We start from the raw sequence: 22823 nt of genomic DNA, 5'->3' as shown, positions 1-22823 counted from the left end.
GTATTATTAGTGCTCCCATGTGTGCAGCTGCCTGCTCTGGCTGTAGTTATGCAGCACAATGGGAACAAATGCCACAAATGACTGTTAGTGATGCTGGCTGATGTTCGAACAGACATACAGAGCTCATATTCTCAATATTTATTTGGTTTAAAAATAAGCTACAAGGTCTGAATTTTACTGGGTGACCCCAACGTTGTGTAAACTGGCTCTGAAAAATAATGCTTAACAAAAAGGCCCGTCTCTGTGGTCTGGTTCGTATTTCCTTGGGTCAATCTTATAACAATACACCTGTGAGTGCACTGAGAGAGAAGAGAGAGAAGCTAAAAAGAAACGTAAGAAAGCATGTGAGCATCTTCCATTCAGGTCAGATTGTCTGAAGAGAATAATGAAACTATAAAAAGGGCAAAAGAAGCTTACCTGAGACTTAAAGTAAGTTTCTTGTGGGGTTGACAATATATCCGCTGAGGCAATGTCCAGATGCAGGAGAATCTGTCGAAACGAAGGTCTATTTCTGGGCTTGCAGTTCCTGTGAACAGTTTAAATCATGGCTTTATTAGCGTCCCCCTCTGTGTGTGACATTTATTCTTTCCACCTTCTTAAAGCATCTTTCCTCTCAACGATTTTATCTTTTTTCTTCCCTCCAATTTCGTCTCCCTTCACGTCTGCTCACCAGCATTGCCTCAGCAGCAGTTTGAAGCTCTCTGGACAGCTGTCGGGCACGGGCAGCTGCAGACTGTTGTTGCCCACTCCCCAGATGATAGCGGAGGAGTCCACATCCTTGTACGGCACCTCTCCTGTCAACATCTCCCACAGCACAACACCAAATGACCTGCAGAGATACGAGCCATGTTTCTTTCCTCCAGACATTTGGATAAAGATGTGAAGTTGGCAGATAAAAGGCAGCCTCACAGAAATGTCACACTTTTAACTTCCTGTGAGAAGGAAATCTTGCTTTCTGAGCTATTCCAGCACCTGTTTCTGATGGATACCACAAGCAAAAGCTCCAGTGCCTTATAGGGAGTCTTTGATGACTTAAACTTAAAGCGAACCTATAATTCCCCTTATATACTGAATATATAACCAGCCAATCACATGGAAGAAACTCGGTGCATTTAGGGAAGTACTCATAGATTTCAGAAGCTGCAGATCTACTGGATTTTCTCACACAATCGTCTCTAAGGTTTGAAGAGAACTGGCCATGAAAGATAAAATATCTAGCAAGCAGCAGGAGGAAGGAAAATGGGAATTTATTGAAAGAGATTTATTGAAAGATTCTGTCATAAATAAAAAAAATACAGCATAGAAAGGCAGAAAAAGGCAGAAAGAAGAGCTTTGAATGACATTCAAGACATCTGGAGAAACGTTTCTGACGACTACTTTTAAAGAAATGACAGAGTATTGATGTTTTTTCTGCTCCTATGTCATCTATGATGTCATTAAAAGTGGCAGTCCTCAACATTACCATTTCAACTCTGGCTTATAAATAAGGATTATGTAGGAAGTTGTGGATCATGTGAACCAGCTCTAATTTTTCTAATGTTTTATGGGATATTTTAATTAATTCTGGAAGAAACAATGTTCGCTAATCATTTTAACGATTCAAGAAATACAGCCGATAAGAGCCATAATAACACTTGTTCCATTACGCTTCACTGTTTCAGTTTAGCACTAGAAGAAGAAGAGAGCGCACCCGTGGGGACGGTAACTAAGGAAAGTCTGTTGCTGGTGATTCTCTGGGTTGCGATGGAGACCGTGTACAATATCCAAGGTGCCAACAGCACCTTAACATAAGGTTAGGTTGGTTTATGATGTTGTGTTTCAAAATGAGTCCTTCCATCTCCATGTTCACGATTTTTTATATTAAAGGAGAATATGTACTGATGATCCCAAGGCACTGCATGTATTTTCCCCTTGGCTTAGAAATTATTTGTGGAAGTCTTTTTCTCTCGACTCGTGAAGAACGTTAAAAACATTCAGGAAATGTATGTCATAACTAAATCAAATATGTACAACACATGTAAATCCTTAACAACAGCCTCTCCTCCCCCGGCACTCCTGTCAGAAACAGTACTGCTAAGCGATTTACATATATTTAAACAAAACTGTGCAGTACACACCCATGTTTTGCTTTGCTTCTACATCAAAAGCTTTTTAATCCTATTTTCACTTCTCTGCTAATGCACTGCTGGCTCTGGGCCAAAGCATCCATAGGCTCGGAAGGTTATTCCAGCCTCTCCTGAGCACTGCAGCATCTGGCAAATCAATTATTAAATTAGCTAGCGTTTCTTTCAGGACACAGAGGAAGACTGGTGGAGGAATACAGTATAGGAGAAAAAGAGAGGCAGAGAGTGTGGAGGGGGAAAAAAAAAAATCAGTGCTCATAAGAGGGCAACCCATCAGAAATAGCAGAGACCCTATAGAATTTCATGTAATGAGATATTGTAATGCTGAAAAGATTGGCTGGGAACAGGATCCTTCACTCTGCACCGTAGTAGACGGCAACTAATGAGATTCTGTGTTGATTTGGTGACAGATAAGAAAACTCTTATGGTAAAATTTCAATAATGCAAAGGGACAGTTCAGAGGAGTTATGACACTCACCAAATATCCACCTTCTCCGAGACCGGTTCATTACGTATGACCTCGGGGGCCATCCAGGCTACAGTGCCGGCAAACGACATCTTGGTGCTCTTGTCACTGAGCTCCTTTGAAGTCCCGAAGTCAGAGATCTTCACTGCATCGTCATAGGTGATCAGTATGCTGGAATGAAACATCCCATCCATCAGGTTTAAACAGTCAGTAATAAAACACATTAGCACTTCATGTTTTGTCAAACCCTGACCAGTGGTGAGGCATTTGGGGACTTTCACATTAATTTCCTCACAAATCATACAAATGATCATAGCTGTTAATTGCAATTAACTAAAGTAGTGGTTCTGAAGCTGTGGTTTGGGATATAAGCATCACAAATCTGAACTTTTTCCCCCACAAAGACAACATGTGACCAGCTCCTTGTACTCTTATACAGCATTAAAGACATTTAACAACCATTAGAATACTTTCTGGGCTTTTCCAAGGGTAGCTGCAAGGCAGAGACCAGCCTCACTAACTTTTGATGCAAACCCAGTATTTTGATTTATAAGAAGTCTGAAATATGACAAAAACCTCTCCTAGTAGGTTTTCAAAGGGTAAAGCATTAACATTTGTGGGTTATTTAAAACAAACAGAATGGAGAAAGACCCACTTCTGTTATTTTTCTTTTAATCTAGAAGTCACTGCATCTCTTTCATTGCTTCTTCACCCTTCCACTGTTTCTATAATGCACTAAAACGTAAATTAAAAAAAAATTAAACTTAGATGTATATATAAAAAGAAAAAGAAAAAGAAAAAGCTCACTTGGGTGATTTGAGGTCTCTGTGGATGATTTTGTGGAGGTGAAGATAGTTCATGCCTCCAGCGATGCCCATGGCCCAGTCCATGAGCAGGGATGGCGTGATCTTCCTCCCTGCTCTCAACACCTCGTACAGCTGTCCCTGGGCGCAGTACTCCATAATGATACAATAACAAGGAGCCTGGGTACAGATACCTCTGACAGAGTAAAGAAAGGTTATGTTTGAATTTGCAATGTTTGCCGTTACAAATGTAGACAAATGAAAGCTTAAGTGCCCAAATGTTCATCTTATTCCATCAAAGAACATTCTTCCTATTCAAAATGACTGAAACCATTATTGATAGCCTCTCTATTTCCACCTAAGCCAAGTGATCACATCTGCTTACTTGAAGGTGATGATGTTGGGATGTTTGAGCTTCCGCAGGTGCTTGATGTCTGTCTCTTTGATGTCCCGCACTTTCTTCACAGCCACCTCTTCTCCGTGGAACTTGCCAAGGAAGACGGCCCCCTGTGCACCGCTGCCCACCCACTGCAGGTCCGATATCTCCTCGAATGGGACTTCCCACTCCTCTGAAGCCAGAAAAAAAAAAGCGCATATAGAAGAAAGGAATGGTTTCACTAATGTCTACTGACATGTTTTGTCATGCTGAATGATGAAACTCTGCTGCAAAATGATGCTTGAAAGTAGCTGCAGGTCTTTGTTTGGTGATGTTGAAAAGTCAGCCTGGCTACCAGACTATGGGACATTTGATGTGACACAGATTAGGCCCCTTGTGTCGTTTGTCTAATATACTTTAAAATCTCAGCAGCTTTTAAACTGATATGTATTCTCTCTAATGAATGAGTAATAGGGACCTTAATGATTCCCTGACAACTTCTCTTTGTGGTTCAAAGTGGGTCGCTGAGACATTGCTACAAGTTTTCAAGGTGACACATCCTCGAAACACTGGGGATCCCCCCACTTTTTGTCTGGTTTGTGTGTTTTTAGCATCCTTACTAAGCGATATATGTGGTAAACATGACATTTGCTAAACATCAGTGTTTACACTGCTGTGTGTAAGTACAGCAAACATAAAACACCAAAAAGACCGAGTATAAACCCAAACCTGCTAACACGTGAAACATCCAGCATCATTACAGTCGCTGGCGTGCTGCAACGAAAGGCTAAACCCGTTAGAGTAAAATCTCAAAACGGAATCCCCAGTTGATATCTTGTTCTGCTGTTGAACCTCACCTTAACCTAAGCCTGGGGTGTGCAGGCAGACAGACATAAAGCTCTAATCTCCTGCGGTTAATTCTCTCTCAGCCTCTTAAATCCTCCTTAGTGCCATTGTGGGGCTGACGCAAAACAGGGGTCCAGCGCTCGGGAGGGGGCTGGAAGAGGGAGGGAATTTCAGAGTCTGAATGTGGATGTATGGTGAACGGGAGGTGGTTGGATAGCACTCGTGTGTGTGTGTCTGTGTGCAAAGAGAAAAGATGGGAGGGGGATTCCCCACCGGTCAGCAGGGGTCCATGTGGCTGAAGACAGACTGTTAATAGAGAGAAGATAGACAGCCTACCCTGCTGCTGTTTTTAACCCGGGGAAAGAAGCTTCAGACACATTTATCATATTAATAAGGATGAAATGAATGATTAATGCCGGTGATTGATTGTGGGCTCAGTCTCTAATGAGCCCCTCAAATTTTCCTCAATAAAGACATGAAGCCACATCTGATAAACCAGAATCTCCGTGTGTCTTTGTTTCATTTGAAACAAAAAAAAAGAGGGGACAATTTAGCGCATTACCAGATACCTTCAGTCCTTCAGAATCAATAGAGGACCAGCTTTTTACAGATATATATTGTTAGTTCCAGTCAATACTGAAAAAAAGAGTCGGTGTTGTTATATAGTGGCTGAGGATTTGGTTACAAAAGGCCCATTTATTTCACTTTTATAATATCCGTTTTGCTCTTATTGGTGTGCGTGAGACTCCCTGTGATGGCGCAGAGAGGAGGGGAACAGCGAGGTGCAGATGGGCTGGGAGTGATAACAGCACGGGATGAAAAGGAGAGGAAGGGAGACAATGAGGGATGGAAAAAGGAGGGGAGGAGAGGGGATACGTGGAAGTCAAATGGATGATAAAACATCAGAAGGCAATAAAGATGAGGAGAAGTGTAAAGCTGCCACCTTGGTGCCTGATGTCTGATGCTCTATTTATTTCATCAACTTTTGTTTTTGGCACCTTATATGACTTTATGCGTTTATGTCAGCGGCAGATATGAAATGTTTCTATTTGCGGACGTGTTTATGTGTGCACGCGTTCATCCTCATGCGTGTGTCAGGTTTGTGTTAATAGAGATGAGAGGCGCAGGGTCAGAGCATGGCCATGCATAATTCATGAGGCAGATTTGGCAGAGGGGTCTCAGGGGAGCCCTGCGCTATTGTAGTGGCTGCACACATAAACAACACAGCGTCACAGGGAGCTAGTTTCACTGTGGGGGTGGTAGTGGGTGGTGGGCACGAGCAGGAAAAAGGATGGGGGGGGAAATATCAGGGGAAAATAAGCCCTTTACAGCTCTGATAGAGTCTCCCTCGCTGGCTGCAGCTCGTTCATGTCAGGAAGGGGTTTGTTTACAACGTGGCCTTTGCGGGAGTCATTTACCTACTGTCTGTTTAATGTAATTAAACTGGGGGATAAGATCAATTAATTAGCATATCAAAGCTTATCATTAAATTTAATTGAGAGCTAGGGGTTGTTTTTTTATTGCAAAAGCAAAAGTGAGAATTCAGGCATATTTGTGTTCAGTCATTTACACTGAAATAAATCTGATGGTTCGACTCACCGTCCAGGTCATGCTTGTGCTCTGTGGAGTAGGCTTTGCCGATCATTGTCCAGACAGGCCGCAGACACCCAAACAACCCCTCCAAAAACCCTCCTCCCCCTCCTGTAGACTGGCACTGTAACCTGGCGTCATTCGCCTGGCTCCTGACCGCACTGCTGTCCATATCCGGTCCCTCTCCCTCCGTCCTTCCAGGACCGCCATCGTGTTCATGGAGTTTCAGGACACTGTTGGCAAAGTGCTCCTGTTGTTCCTCGCAGGGTGTCTGGTTGTGTCCAGTAGTGTGCCCCTCTCTTCCTCCACCCCCAGGTTCCACAGCACCTCCGGTGTCTATGGAGAGGACGTTGCGAAGAACGCACTGGGTTGGGGTCAAGTCCATTTCTGGCGTGCAGGGTGTTTCGGCATCGAGGCGGCGAAAAGACGGAGGATCGGAGAGGGGTGTGTTGAAGCCGGAAAGAGAGGGCGATGGGGCGCGAGGTTCATGCATGAGGGCCATGAGTGACTGTGGTCATCAGAATAACTGAAGAAAACTGGAAAAGAGGGAAAGAAGGGAATTTAAATAAAATAATATGAGTGAAATCAAGATTAAATGAACTCTTTCTGAAAGTTGTCAGTAGTGGCTGATTTTGCAGGAGAGCGTAGTCATCTTTAGCTCCATTTTAAGTAAAAGAAAAAAAAGAAGCTTTGGCTACTATGACGTCATATGTGCAACACAAGTCTGTAGTCTAAGTCTGATAGGCAGACAAAGCACATCTTCCTGAGCCTCTCATCAATATCACCAAACTGCATTTTAAAGGTTTTGACTTCCTCCACAGATACCAAAGGAAAAGATGGAGTTCAAGATCAGAATAAAAATATATAGATACAAAAATCCACAGACAATAATCGTTTTCTGCATTTCTTACAAACACAGAAAACAAGCTCTCTCATAATTTGGCTAGTACAAGTGGAGGTGACAGGTGTCAGTCCACATGTACCCTGTAGTCGGGAGACTGACATCAACTGGGTAGATGCCAGTCGGTAGATATAAAACACTAAAATGTGAAAAATGGTTATGAGATAAAAGAACATCCTGTCTGCAGCATAATAGCTAAGCCTTAAGTGGAGGGCACAGAAAATAAAGAGACCAACCCCCCGTTCTTAGAATAAACTGACACTGTTAGGTATCACACTGATACAGAGTATTACATGCTTAGCGTTGCATTGCTTTTAGTTCGGCAGGATTAACTCACTGCTGCTCTGTAGTCCTAATGGTGAGACAGCTGTTTATTCACATCTCACTCGAGTGACATTAAAATGGATAAGATTACAAAATAATGAGCAAATTCTGCAGGGTTCGTGAAAGCTGTACATTTTTCCAAGGGCAGCAGCATCTGCACACTCAATGGAGAAGAAAAATGCATTATTTCTCACCAGAGCCTCTTGAAGTAAACCACTCCTTTGATGGACAAGCAACAACAGGATTTACATGCTCGGTAAAACAAGAACACAAGTCAAAATGTTCGTAGTACTATCATCATCATGTTCAAGTTCTTGATAAAGAACCAGCAGAATATGAGGAACAGTCACAGCAATGCAGAGCACAGTTTTGGAGTAGATGGGACAATAAACTTGCACAATAAGAAAACAGGATACTTTTGTTAAAACCCCGAACTTGGAGCTCATCAATTTCCATTTCAGTCATTATGAGATGCACTTCATGCATTTCTACATCAGTCAATTTGGAGGTCAATTTGAGGGAAATTGAGTGAATTACCATTAGACTACATCAACCATCCCACTGTGACACTCCCACTAGAAGTAAAGTGCTGATGTCTGATGAATGAGCTATTAGCTGACTTACCCAAGATGCATATAAACATCCATAATTCCCTGTCCTCAGATTAATCAGAGACTCTGAAACAAGGCAGAGTCAGCCTGGAGATTTCATTATCCAAGAAACTAACAACAAACCCCCAAGTCTGGAAAAACCACCCTCATTATTATGTGATGCACTAAGAGAAACTCAACCACTAAGACACATCTGGTGTACACATCAGTCACATCCGACTGATCCTGCCTCCTAATAGTCCTGCTCCGTTTCTCACTTTCTTTATTTCGAGGCGTCAGCTGCGGGAGCCGCAGGAGCAGCTACGGTCTGTTACAGGCCAGCGCATTGTGGATGTATCGGAGGCGCATCATTGCCTCTCCTGGCACCTCCTGCGGTTACGACCCGGAGCGCCAGTGGAGCATCACTGACAGCACTGAAGTTACACTCAAACGCACGATGGCACTTTAAATTGGGGGAAAAAATAAAAGAAGTAACGTGTTATTTTATGCAAAGACCACCCGCTTCTCCTCATGCTTACCTGCCTAACAACTCGACTGGAAGAAGCCAATTTGACGATTCCTACCTCAATGCCGATAACTGGAGTCCATCGCTGATGACTGCAAAAGATTATTCCTCTCTAGGATTTATTGGTCCTTTCTGATTTTCTCCCTTGTCCTCCTGTCCGTGTATCGAGCATCCGCGCTCAGCCTTCTCTACATCCAGCGCGGGTTTCCAATCGCAGGGCTCTGTGGAGGTCTGTTTTTCTCCTGCGTTAATTTGAAACGATAGAAAACGCAGATATTTTTCCTTGTTTGGGTTGTTTTCTTGATCCTACACCTCCTCCCCCTTTTCAATTCCCCTCTGAGGATGCTGCGATATGCGCACTCCCAGGCAATTTATACGACCGTCTCTCCCAGGCTGTAGTAAACACGAGCGATGGAGAGAGCGAAGCGAGGCTGTGTGGGAGGGAGGGAGCGCTGATGCCCTCCTATCAGAGGAGAAATCTGGAGTGACGAGTGCAGTCCGGTGAGAGACGGGACAACCGCAGGTACACGGGCTCGAGTGAGGCTACTCTTAGAGCAGGGAGGAGGGTCAGCCGGCATGTGAGGTGACCAAAATGATGTCATTCTCAAAGCATGCAGCATTTGACTGGACAGCACCATTTAAATCCCCTCAAAACCTATTAACGCCCTCTGAACAGAGCGCAGAGTAATTGATGGATAATCTGCAGACTCCGTCTGCCACAAAAGGGACACGAAGGAAGGACGTTTTTTTTGTTTGTTTAAAAAAAAAAAATAATTATATCATCATCATCTCCAATCTCTCCTGACCCATTTCTGTGAGACAGGACAGCACATGCAGAACCTAAATGGGACTGTCCCCCAGCGTCATTTGTTTCCCTAAGCGACCATAATTAACCTGAATGAAATAAAATATCAAACTAATTTAAACAACTGTCATTTTTTCTAACACAAAGCTCAGCTCTGTTTGAGGAACCACGCCACCAGCAGATAACTGCCTTCACCTTAAATAAAGTTATTATTCAAGGTATTTTCAAGGCCTTGCAGCGTACAGGGCACACATGGTTCTCCAACTCCCCAAATATCATACAAACAAGATCCAGGATGCAACAAATGCAAATACATTTTAAACAAAACTAGACTATTAAAAGTACAGAAAGGAGAAACTCTGATGAGGACAAACTTTTTATATTATTTCACAAAAACAGAGTGTCTCCGCTACCTATTGTTCAGAGGGCTTCCTTTAAACTTGCAATCAGATCGGATTTTCAGACTTTTTGTTTTTAACAGTACCAAAAATAAAGAAGTAACACTTGCAACATTTTAACCATATCCAATCCATTTTTTCCCAGGATGTTTCAGGATTTTGTCAAGCCATTTCATGGGAATATTGACACTGAACAACAACATTACAACTTAAAACTGCCGACATTTAGAGAAATGCTGCAAGATGAATAATTTGTGTAAACAGTGGAGAACCTCCAGCTAAAAAGCATAAAGGGCCGTGAAACAGCTGAGGATGCTGTGGGTGAGCTTTGTCTTTACTGAGAGTGTAAATGGTTGTAGCTACATGACCCTTTTGAGTGGTAAATCCAAATCCAGCCCTTATCTCCCAGATTAAGCCCGTGCTGGGCTTAAATCCATAACGATGACCTCATTGTGCCGCTTGTACACAGTAGGGAAATCCTAGCTAGCGCATAGACAATCCACGGAGAGACCTGAAAACCACTCACAAACACGAGTATTCGCCACTTTCTCCTCCTACTAATGAATGCTGTATGAAGTCACGATGAAAAAAAGATCACTGTGCCGGCTCAGTTTGATGCCCCTCATGAAATCTGAGCAAGGAGAAACTGATTGCTTCTGTTTTCATTTATTCATCTTTGAGTCATTCTGTGCTACCCGAATCCTCGCCAAGTGAAAACAAGACACGTTTTCATTTTTTTTAAAGCTTGAAATAAGATTTGTAATAAAGAAGTAGACTGAAAACAAGAGTTCTTTTATAATTCTGTCCATCAAAGGGGACCAAGAGCAATAGCAAACTAATACTGGGCCTATTAACAATTTAATAACTAACACAGTCAGACTCTGTGAGAGACTAAATTATCCTTTTCAGTACTTCTAAATATTTAATTACTTTATTTTGATAGTAATTTTTAATGCTTTTCATTTTCAAATGTGAAGGAGCATTATCTCATAGCTTACTCTCCCAAATGAACATTCAAAACACCCTTGCCAAAAAGTAGTTTATGAATGTTTCATTTGGGTTTTAATATCACATGAAGGAGAAACTGTGGGCTTTGCAAGGAAAACTCAGTAGCTTTAATCAGTCTTGCTATTTTATGCCATCCCCATCTACAATCCTCTTCTCACTGTGTCTTAAGGCGGTCTGAATAGAGAAGCACACTCTGTTTTTTTCCTCTATTTCAATCTTTTTGCGTTAAAACTTTCTTCATGATTTATTCAGTGGACCTTGTAGTTGCAGGAAGGCCTCTCGTCAGTGATGTTCAGGCCTCTAAGGATTAACGCTGCTGCCTCTGATGTCCACCAACGCAGCTTCAGCTCCTGTTGAGGTAACTCCACCAGAAACAAGAACAGAAGTAACGCTGAAGGGTATCGCGTGTTTTAGATACAAGCCGTCAGCCTGCACAGTGACAGCTTTTAAGAACGATACTCGATGGGGATCCCATTTACTTTTAAAATAATTACACAATAGATTTGGAATTCAGATTGCCTGGCAAATTACACCTCCAGAACGTAAACTCTTTCTGCATATATATATTAAAACGAAAATCAAACTTCTAAAGAGCAGTTGGACTACAGAGGTACTGTGGCGTCCATCCAAAAAGCTGATGTAAAAATGCAGCATTGTTTGGCAACATGTATCATAATCTGTAGGAGGGAATTAACAGACTCCTGCAGTGAAGAATGTCAAGAGGAATGTCATGTGTGTGCACGTGCGCATGCACGGCTCTGCTGCTGAATATACAGTATGTTTTTTGAGGCCTCGTGCCAAGTGGACACAGATTGTCCAAGTCCGGTTAGGAGGAAGGTGGTAGGGTATACGTGTGTGTGTGTGGCGGGATGTAGACTAGAGAATGAGGGGGAGGGTTGCTTCTGGCTTACTTGAAAGGCTATTTATGGATCCTCATCGAGAGGCCCTTGTGTTACTCATTGTCACTTTCACTCACACGTAGCTGAATAGGTGGCTCATCATTAAAGCTCACTCAACTCTGCTGCTGAAGGCAAAGTTGAACATAAGAAGCAAAGATGATTTTCACTTTGCTTCATCATCGTGTTGACTGGAAGCCAACAGCAGAGCGGCAGACATTTTTGGAGTTTTCTAATGACTGAAGAAAGATGTGTGTCTGCATTTTTGTGCACCTGTGCCAATGTGCACTGCGGAGTGACTTCTTCCCGTTTGTTGGGGGAGGCTGATATTGGACAGCACTTTCATTAATCAGGTTGTCAGTACTGTTTGCTTCATCCATATTGTATGTCGATGGGATTCATTAAGATTGGCACCAACCGGCATTGATGTGCGATGGGAGGGTGTTGCAAGTGGGTGGGGGGAGTCTCCATCCCAACAAGATGATCTCACCTCCTGTCTGCAGCTCGGGAAAAAAAACAAAAAAAACCCCAGCTTTCATTCATGAAGTCCATCCATTCACACATGCGCGTGCTCAGACACGTGCACACAAACACACACACATACAACCCAACGTGTCTCCTAATGGGATGCCGAGGAGACAGTTGTGCCAATGAGGCAATATTCAGGTGAGATCACTGCCGGATGCCGTGGCTCCTCTTTCCATTTCAAAACTCTAAAGGATGTGTGTTTGATACCTTTTATAAAACTCACCCACAATTGTGCAACATCCTTAGAGAGGGAACAAAAACAGTGGAAACTAATGTGCGACAAGCAAGCAGTTGTTTACACATCCAGTAAACAATGAACACCATTAATGTCTTATTGCACATTTTTGATCTCTTATAACTACATGCCACAAGACGTTTCACCAGCTGTGACTGTTTTCTATTTGTCACCAGTCTGACTGAAAATTCACTGTCTGCTGAACGATACTGTGAGAATTACCAGAATGAACCAAAACAAATCTGAAATTAGTCGTAAGGCTCGATGAAGTTAAGCTAAGTTGGTGATTCAGGTGATTTCCTTCAGGTTTAACATTGTGACAGATCCCTTTTCACAAAATTTGGCATATTTAATCTTTATATACTGTTCATATTTCAAGACCTCACAACAGTTGGTAACATTTTTGGCCCAAATCACAAATTTCCCCATACTATACTTAATTTTAAACTGCAGGTCTACTTGGAGTGTCTAAATAGCCACTGTCATACTAATAAATTGATTATTAATCCTTTATTGACCTTTCAGAGGCAGGTAAAGTTTCTTTTTGAGGTTTTACAATGCTTATTTTTGAGAAAAGGCATCCGAAGTACACCAAAGTGCTTTCCAGTAAAATCATGATACAGATAAAAATCACAATATAAAATATAAATTACAGATATAAATAAAATATACGTATAACCATCAGGCTGCATCCACACTGGAAGTGATTCACGGTGACGTAGTAAGTCATTCACTTGCTACGTCGCTGTGCTACCATCACCGGTGGTTATTTTGTGACTGAGGGCAAAATTACCGACGATGAAGCCAAGTGGGCGGGACCTAAGATCCATTTTTCTGGATAGTGCTGGATACCAATGACTGACATATGACTTGGTAGTAAATACATTAGGGGGTTACCTAGGCAACTGGAGCCTGGAATGTCTGCAAATAACCAGCCTATGCTTCAAAACGATAAGTGGAGAGAATTGCTTCCAGTGTACGCAAGCTTTACAACAACTAAATGCTGCTGTGTCATTAAAAAAAAAAAAATCTTCCTAACTATCATCTACAATACTGTGCATACGTCTTGAGCCACCACTAGTTTCTTTATGTTTTGCTTCCAAGATATCGGGCTTTGTTGCTCTTGAGCAACAGGCCAAATTACACAAGAACTGGACTGAAAATAAGAAGGAATGCGGTCAGGTGAGACTTCCAGCTGTGAGTGTCTACAGTCATCTGTAAAACACAGTGGAGACACTCATGGTTTGGGCTTCATTTTAGTCAGTGGTGTTGGGGAGATCAAATTATGAACACAGAAATGTAACATTAGATTTTTATCCACAATGCAGTATCATCTGCAATGCATCTGATTGACAACAGTTACATTTTACAGCAATGACAATGATTCCAAACACCCTGCCAATGCATATGAAAAGCATACCTGGACAGAAAAACACAATGTAACACTATCGGTCATGGACTGGCCTCCCCAGAGTCCTGACCTCGACGATATTGAAAGTGTAGAATCATCTTGACAAAGGAGTGAAACAAAAGGCAGAAACATCCAAAGAAGAGTTTTAAATGTCCTCCAGGAAGCTTCATAAGAGAGTTCAGGGCGTGTTAAAGAATAACAGTGCTCATACCAAATATTCACTCTTCAGCTTATTAGAATTGTGCAGACTATGTTTTTGACTTAAATACCGTATTCGCATTTATGTTTGCACGTTTCAATAAATTGCTGCAACTTTTCCTAGCAAAATATAAAAAAATGAGGGGTGGCTCAAGACAATAGCTATACTTACAATACAACATAAAAATATTCAGAGCAGTGGTAAGCAACCATTCAAGGTAAGTTCTTACTGAAGCAGCAACTCAGGTGTCTTTATAATCTTATTACTCTCCGACTCCTCTTTAAATCTCAGCTAGCTTTCAAACTCCAATTCCATCTACACTAAAAGTTGAACATTTTGACTTGGAAACCCACAACCCCAAAACAAACAAAAAAAAACCTGCACTTGTTGCAACAGAGCATCACTGATGTTCATGTTAGAGTCACGTGGTCACTGGATTCATCTCAGTCTGCTATTCGCTGCCTTTTCGTTCCGTCGTTGGTCTCCACCAACTCTGTGTGAAATCCCTGGCCATTTAGCAGCTTCATGCATGACTATGCTCACTAGTTAGGTGTTACGTTGCTGTTTGATGCTGGTCAGATGGCGTACAGTGGATTTGAAAACAAGAACAGCATAGAAGGATCTGTCACAAACACACCCTTTCACATAGATAGCCAAGTTATCCATGGTCATTATTAACAGTCATGTAAATACACAGTATAGATTCTTTAAATTCAGAGACCACTATTGTAAATAGGTTTAGGAGGTGTCTTGCACAACTAAGGAAACATAGTTATGTTTTAAAATATGCTAATCCAACATTTAGATCAAGCAATGCTTTGATCTCCAAGGGAGATTAGAGATGTGTCTGATTTCCCTTTGAAACCTCTGCGAAGCGAGAAGGCAGCCAGCCAGCATGCTGCTGAGAGCCTCTGGCAGCGGCCCAGTCAGGAGAGGGTTAATAACAATAAAGGGGAGGTTGGAGAAGCCTTCCTGAAAGTCACATGGTCTGTGCTGGGAAGGGTGGGGTAGGGGGGGTTAAAAGATTGGAGGGAGGGCTGCTGGAGATGAGAGGGGGAGGAATCTGGAGCATGTTGCCGTAGAAACAGAATCCTCAGTTGGCCAGTGTGAAGTCAGAGGCGTAATTCTGGGTGGTGACTGCAGTTAGATGCTGCTGCTGGTGGTGTGAGGTGGGTGGGTGGATGGGAGGGTGACTCACACTGGAGAACGCACTCTGCATTCTAATGGATGGACACACGTGTATGCACACATACACACACCTTCGTTAGCTATCGTCACCTTCAATTGTCAGTATCTTCTTATCTTAGCATCTCCTCTTTTATCCTGACTTCCTTTGCTAATTTATATAATGGATCAGCGTTATCTCGCTATTTCTGACCATATAATTATTTCATTATGTGCTGGAAAATCCATTAGTATACGTTTTGTTGGCTCTACTTGCATGTGTTGATAAAGGGCATCTATTACGGGGAACTAACTGCTCAGACAGGCAAGTAAACTATAGCCATGTAATTGTTGACGGTATAATTGCACAGCACACGTAGCAATTAAAGCGATAATATGTGTAAACCATGCTCAAGATTATCATTGGATTAACTACACTTCCCAAATACCCTTGGGAGTTTAGCAGCTCACCAGCTGTTAAAGGGGGACTGTTAATAATTATGTTGATGATTTTATGCTGTTTTATTTTTGAGGTGTTTTTTTTCCCTCTCTTTTTGGCTGCAGGGGAGTTAGTTTGTATCTCATTATATGAAGCTTATGTTAATGAACTTTGTCTCTTAGGATGCTGGACAATGACACATAAGAAGCAATATTAAACAGATACATATTTTCTCAGTGCACAACCTGAATCCTAACATACATATGAATCTGAATTTATACACTAATAAATTAATATTGAAATATTAAATATGAATAATTTAATATTGTGTTTTTAATCTTGAATACAATCAACATTAGGTTGTTTGGATTAACTTTAATCCACAGCTTTAGTCGGTAATGAGACGTGTAGTTTAAAGCATAACGTATACGTTATATAAATGTTTTCACCACACCCCTTTTCTCTTATGTTCACTTTTTAACAAACCAAGCAAAACATCAGATTTTCTACCGATCACAACAGCCACTGCAGTGCTGTAGCACTGCTGGATGTGACGTCCACTTGTCCAATAGCAAATAATGGTCCTTTGATTGAAAGCTGCTTTGGTCTTCCTTTTAAGGAAAGCCAAAGCAGGTTCATTTCCCATCAATGCAGCATGTAAAGCTGGAAGCAGCAGATCACAGGCACTGTGACGTTTTCTGGGTCACCACCCACAACTGTAACTCATGGTTTGAGACAAGCCAATGGGGAACAGTAAAGCTGAGTGGTCAGCAGTATAACGAGGCTGGGTAAGAAAAAAAAAAAACTTAATCTTGTTTATTTGAGTTTTTTGTGACCATGACTCATTTCTTTTCTGGGAACAGGTAGAGGCAGCTGTGCCCCATGCACAAGTCAAGAAACTGGATTTTCTCTTTTTGATTTAAAATTTCCTTTCAGAGATTTGCTGTGATTTTGGCATTGGTAACAATGAAAAAAACCCACATCTGCTTTAATTGTCTGTCCTCAATAGTTACTGTTTCTTCTCGATTGCTTTACGTTAGAAATATAATAACTATAATATAATATAACAAAATAACTCATCTTCTGCGTGTTCTTGCCATGTTGATTGGAAACAAGTTATTCTGAAAGAATAACTTTGGAACCCATTACATTTTGCCAAAAAAGGAGTTCTTGCAAAAGTATTTTTTAATCCATTAATATTAATTTTGCTACAAAGTACAGCACTATGAAAAAGTCTTTCTTTATATTTTACATGTATACTTTCTCTTATATTTTGCATTTTGCACCACACTTGTTTGTATTTTTTAAAAGCGATCTTGATCAATAGTTTTCAGCCTTTCTGACGCTTTTCAAAGTTTTTCTTTGGATGGACATTGGCTGCTTTTTCACTCATTTTCAATCCAGTCCTTGTCCTTGACCATTTTCAAGTTTTTGCTTGCTTGTTTGTTAAATCCCATAATACAAATCACTAAAGCATAAAAATGCACGTAAGATGAACCACTGTTTTATCTACACATAACAGAAAACTTAGCAAAGAACCAATTTTAAATTGTATTATTAGGCACTCGGTTACTTGCAGCCTGTAACAAAGACAGAATTTGTTCCCCTTTCTTTAGTCAAATATGACACTATAGAAAGATTACACTTTTGACAGGCATCCATCTATCCATCCATCTTTTTCCGCCTTATCTGGGGCCGGGTCGCGGGGGCAGCAGCTTAAGCAGAGAAGCCCAGACCTTCCTCTCCTCAGCCACCTCCTATGGCTTATCCGGGGGAACACCAAGGCGTTCCCAGGCCAGCCAAGAGATATAATCTCTCCAGCGTGTCCTGGGTCTGCCCCGGTGCCTCCTCCCGGTGGGACATGCCTGGAACACCTCACCCAGGAGGCATCCTTGTCAGATGCCTGAACCATCTCAGCTGGCTCCTTTTGATGTGGAGGAGCAGCGGCTCTACTCTGAGTCCCTCCCGGATGGCTGAACTTCTCACCCTATCTCTAAGGGAGAGGCCAGCCACCCTTCGGAGGAAGCTCATTTCGGCCGCTTGTATCTGCGATCTCGTTCTTTCGGTCACTACCCACAGCTCGTGGCCATAGGTGAGGGTAGGGACGTAGATCTACCGGTAAATTGAGATCCTCGTTTTTACACCCAGCTCCCTCTTCACCACGACGGACCGGTGCAGCTGCGGCCGCAGCGCCAATCCGTCTGTCAATCTCCGGCTCCCTTCTCCCATCACTTGCGAACAAGACCCCGAGATACTTGAACTCCTCCACTTGGGGCAGGAACTCATCCCGACCCAAAGTGGGCACTCCACCCTTTGCCATTTGACAGGCATGAAATCATATTTTTGCAACAACAAGATGATTCCCAAAGCACTCTTATGCGATGTGACAGAAAACCTGGTGTATCACATCATGAGGTGCAGTGCGTTCTCAAAAAATTTGAGGAGCCTGAATAGGACAATAAAGAAGTGGCAGACCTATAAAACTCTTCTTCAGATGGAAAGTTTTTCCATTTTTCAGCATGATAATGCAGCAGTCACCAAATACACGGGTACATGGGTTATGGTAATTACCTACTTGACCAACTCACACATTAGCTGTATTAAGAATCACTAATTTAACTGAAAAAAGGAGTCCCATAAAACTATGATGGAGTTAGGTCAGGAGTGAGCTGTCCGTGGTACTGTTTAGAGGCTACAAAATCCAAAAGCAATAATGCACCAAATACACTCAGTAGACCTGGCAGCATGGACAGAAATAAGACTATGCTTAAATGTTCACAGGCAAAAACAAAACAAAAACACAACAAAATAACTAAATTCATTGCAAATGTTTAGCCTTGTGATATCCCTCCCAGGGTTTACCCTGCCTTTTGCCCTATGACTATGGATGAACGGACAATTGGACGTTTTATTTTTCCATTTATACTGAAACAGCTGAATGTCTCCTTGGCACAGGATGGTAAATGCCAAAAATTTATTTCTATACATTTTTCTGATCCCAGAAATACACTCATTTAACCTTTTGATCACTGTGCTTTTCCCTGAAATGAGAACATAAAGGATCGGACTGTTTTTTTCCCCACTTTCAAAACAGACTGATAGGCATAACTTCTTAATTAATCCCGTTCTTTCATTCATTCACTTTTAGTACCACACATATAGAATATTTAATAAAGCTCCCTTCTGAATTTTGTTATGAACAATAAGAAGGAGTTGATAGCTAACATTTCTGAACACAAGAATTACATCAGAAAAAAATGATGAGAGGTCCCCTACAGCCAGACATTTTCAGTTAGCTGGAGGGTCAGTGGTTACGGGGAATGGTGGTTGGGCTGTTGAAAAGAGTTGTTGACAGGGAAGGGAAATCATCAAAGGGAAGCCCATTGGATATATAACAGTGTATCCTGGAGGATTAAATGAGGAATTGTTGTCGTCCTGTTTTTTACGATTATTATATGTAGTGGATGGGTTCCAAGGACCTCTAGTAAACTGACGTATATTGTTCCATATAATGTTTTTTTAAGGTGTTCATGGACTACTAGATGTATATTTGATCTTTCTATTGAATCCGACAGACTGTATCATCTAAGATATTTTGTTCCTGTTATGGGAAAGGTGTTTTTAAATTCATTTCTTCTTTTGTGAGGTTTGGCTTTATATCCAGCTATATATACAGTGGGGCAAAAAAGTATTTAGTCAGCCACCGATTGTGCAAGTTCCCCCACTTAAAATGATGACAGAGGTCAGTAATTTGCACCAGAGGTACACTTCAACTGTGAGAGACAGAATGTGAAAAAAAAAAATCCATGAATCCACATGGTAGGATTTGTAAAGAATTTATTCGTAAATCAGGGTGGAAAATAAGTATTTGGTCACCTCAAACAAGGAAAATCTCTGGCTCTCACAGACCTGTAACGTCTTCTGTAAGAAGCTTTTCTGTCCCCCACTCGTTACCTGTATGAATGGCACCTGTTTGAACTCATCATCTGTATAAAAGACACCTGTCCACAGCCTCAAACAGTCAGACTCCAAACTCCGCCATGGCCAAGACCAAAGAGCTTTCGAAGGACACCAGGAAAAGTATTGTAGACCTGCACCAGACTGGGAAGAGTGAATCTACAATAGGCAAGCAGCTTGGTGTGAAAAAATCAACTGTGGGAGCAATCATCAGAAAATGGAAGACATACAAGACCACTGATAATCTCCCTCGATCTGGGGCTCCACGCAAGATCTCATCCCGTGGGGTCAAAATGATCATGAGAACGGTGAGCAAAGATCCCAGAACCACACGGGGGAACCTGGTGAATGACCTGCAGAGAGCTGGGACCAAAGTAACAAAGGTCACCATCAGTAACACACTACAACGGCAGGGAATCAAATCCCGCAGTGCCAGACGTGTTCCCCTGCTGAAGCCAGTGCATGTCCAGGCCCGTCTGAAGTTTGCCAGAGAGCACATGGATGATACAGCAGAGGATTGGGAGAATGTCATGTGGTCAGATGAAACCAAAGTAGAACTTTTTGGTATAAACTCAACTCGTCGTGTTTGGAGGATGAAGAATACTGAGTCACATCCCAAGAACACCATACCTACTGTGAAGCATGGGGGTGGAAACATCATGCTATGGGGCTGTTTTTCTGCCAAGGGGACAGGACGACTGATCCGTGTTAAGGACAGAATGAATGGGGCCATGTATCGTGAGATTTTGAGCCAAAACCTCCTTCCATCAGTGAGAACTTTGAAGATGAAACGAGGCTGGGTCTTCCAACATGACAATGATCCAAAACACACCGCCCGGGCAACAAAGGAGTGGCTCCGTAAGAAGCATTTGAAAGTCCTGGAGTGGCCTAGCCAGTCTCCAGACCTCAACCCCATAGAAAATCTGTGGCGGGAGTTGAAAGTCCGTGTTGCTCGGCGACAGCCCCAAAACATCACTGCTCTCGAGAAGATCTGCATGGAGGAATGGGCCAAAATACCAGCTACTGTGTGTGCAAACCTGGTAAAGACCTATAGTAAACGTTTGACCTCTGTTATTGCCAACAAAGGTTATGTTACAAAGTATTGAGTTGTATTTTTGTTATTGACCAAATACTTATTTTCCACCCTGATTTACGAATAAATTCTTTACAAATCCTACCATGTGGATTCATGGATTTTTTTTTTCACATTCTGTCTCTCACAGTTGAAGTGTACCTCTGGTGCAAATTACTGACCTCTGTCATCATTTTAGGTGGGGGAACTTGCACAATCGGTGGCTGACTAAATACTTTTTTGCCCCACTGTATATGTGATGTTATGTACGAATAAAAATACGTATACAAATAAATATAAATCCACTACTGAGCAGGTTCCTGTGTGTCCCAGTGCTTTATTGCTGGTGATGTCCACATATGCAGAGGAAAGCCATTGACAGAAGCGCGTCCATTTTTTCTTATTGCCATTTTATACTAAGTAGTTTAACAGCATATAAAATAGTATTATATATGCAATTGTGAGTGCTTAAGTTCTATTAACAGTATGGCAGTTTAATGATTTGGAGGTGAGCACGACGTTTGTTTTTCTTTGTTTTCTGTTTGTCTCATATCCTTTAAATCTCTCCGAGTTGAGCTCCGTTTCTCCGAGACACTTAAAACATCCCTCGTAGTCTTCCATAAAATACAAGTTGTGTATTTTGACGAATAACATCGGGGCTTCAGAGGAAATACATAGAATGATGGAGTGTGGGCGTCGACTTCTTAAGTCCCTTTACAGGAGAAACCCTACACCGGCCTCTCTGTGGACTCCCCCACTCCAAGTCAATGTTTATCGATTTCATTAGGCTGAAATAAAGACTTGCCAATGTGCCCGCTGAACTGGTGATACAGACGATGAAGCAACTTGGTTAAATGACCGAGACACAGCGCCACCTGGTGGTTCTACGTCAGACTAACATCGCAGCAAATATTCTCTGACTGTATTTACCGTTTTAAATGTGTCAGGCTTCATGACTCTTTGTGCCGATATTTGGGGAACATCTGCATTGCAAAGCAGCTGCAGTATGAATTGATGCCAGTGAGACATTTGCGTGCGATCGTTAAAACTGGACAGGAAGAATATATTACCGACATCGGAAGAATGAATGAGGCTCTGCAGGAAGCAGGCTGTGCCTTCATAACGCTAATACAAAAGCCTACCTTTTGCAGGCTTGCTGTTTGGTTTCCGCTGGTAGATCGGTTTGTAAAGCAGGAAAGTGCAGCTGTTTTTCACACGGGAAAGCCCTGAAACCGTGCTACCTCCGTACAGCCCTGCTGCTACTACTGGGGTCCCATCTGGCTAATTACCTTGTCAATAAACCTTGAAGGTAATACCGCGAGAACGAGAGTTGGGGGTGAGCGCTGATCCTGACCCTCACTAATTATCCCATCCCAATTCCAGCACGGCAGGAAAAACAGTCCAAGGCAATAACTCAAGGTTTCAATATTATTCATGCACGTGTCCATTCATATTAAAAACCTGTCACTGTATTGCAGATTTCATTTAAAAAGGAACAACATTACAGTTTTTGCCCATCAAGGTGTAAAAAACAGTGTAGAACAAAGCTGACCAGGAAAATGTTTATTTGCATTCATATTTATATGTCTTATGCACATTTCTAATGCACTAACTTTTTTACTGTGCTGAGACTCTTTTGTTGTCACGTGCATCTTTTTTGTTGACATTATCCTTGAGATGGAAAGTTGACAGTGATTGGATGTAATATAGAAAGACACACACCCATGAGCTTTCACACTGCCTGTCAGGACAAACACTAAGCCATCAATCTCCAAAGATGACTTTATCTAACTCTAAACCTTTTCTTGTGTCATCCCAGCAGGAACAGTGGCCTAAATAAGTGTAAAAGGGAAAAACCCCCAAAAAGGTTTGTAACCACCAAGACCTCAGGTTGCACTAAAAATGCACAAAGCTGTGAATAGGTGAAAATAAGACAAAATGGACTTTCACCTCATCCAAGAGGTGTTTTTTTTTAGTTTAAAAATAACTGATGGAGAGTCCCAAGTATTTAATACGTAGTGGATGCGTCAACCTGGAGGAGATCCTAAGGGATAACCCAGCTAGGTGTTAAATACCTGGAGTCTCCATCAGTTGTAGAACTGAAGATTCCTCTTGAATGAGAGATACAACGTCTTCACAGACAAAAAGTGCACAGCCTGTCGCAGT

General features: G+C 41.9%; 1 protein-coding gene across 3 annotated transcripts in view; it reads right to left on the bottom strand.

Annotated features, from left to right (window-relative positions):
• Positions 1-21975, bottom strand: part of map3k12 (mitogen-activated protein kinase kinase kinase 12) — a 28624-nt gene extending 6649 nt beyond the window's left edge. The window contains exons 1-8 of one of the 3 annotated variants that reach the window (XM_026166739.1): positions 21800-21975; positions 8604-8787; positions 6214-6740; positions 3778-3961; positions 3397-3588; positions 2602-2760; positions 671-829; positions 418-526 (exon numbers count right to left, since the gene is read on the bottom strand). In XM_026166739.1, the coding sequence (XP_026022524.1) occupies positions 418-526; positions 671-829; positions 2602-2760; positions 3397-3588; positions 3778-3961; positions 6214-6706 (1296 nt within the window). In that variant the 5' untranslated portion in view covers positions 6707-6740; positions 8604-8787; positions 21800-21975. Of the gene's footprint in view, positions 1-417; positions 527-670; positions 830-2601; positions 2761-3396; positions 3589-3777; positions 3962-6213; positions 6741-8603; positions 9154-21799 lie in introns of those variants that run through there. The other 2 variants (XM_026166737.1, XM_026166738.1) reach the window with 2 other exon arrangements.
• Between the last annotated feature and the right edge of the window lie 848 nt (positions 21976-22823).

Source organism: Astatotilapia calliptera, chromosome 5 (genome assembly GCF_900246225.1).
Source record: "Astatotilapia calliptera chromosome 5, fAstCal1.2, whole genome shotgun sequence".
In the NCBI taxonomy this organism is placed as follows: domain Eukaryota; kingdom Metazoa; phylum Chordata; class Actinopteri; order Cichliformes; family Cichlidae; genus Astatotilapia; species Astatotilapia calliptera.
The sequence above is the reverse complement of the archived record's forward strand: the minus strand, read 5'-3'. Positions and strand labels throughout refer to the sequence as shown.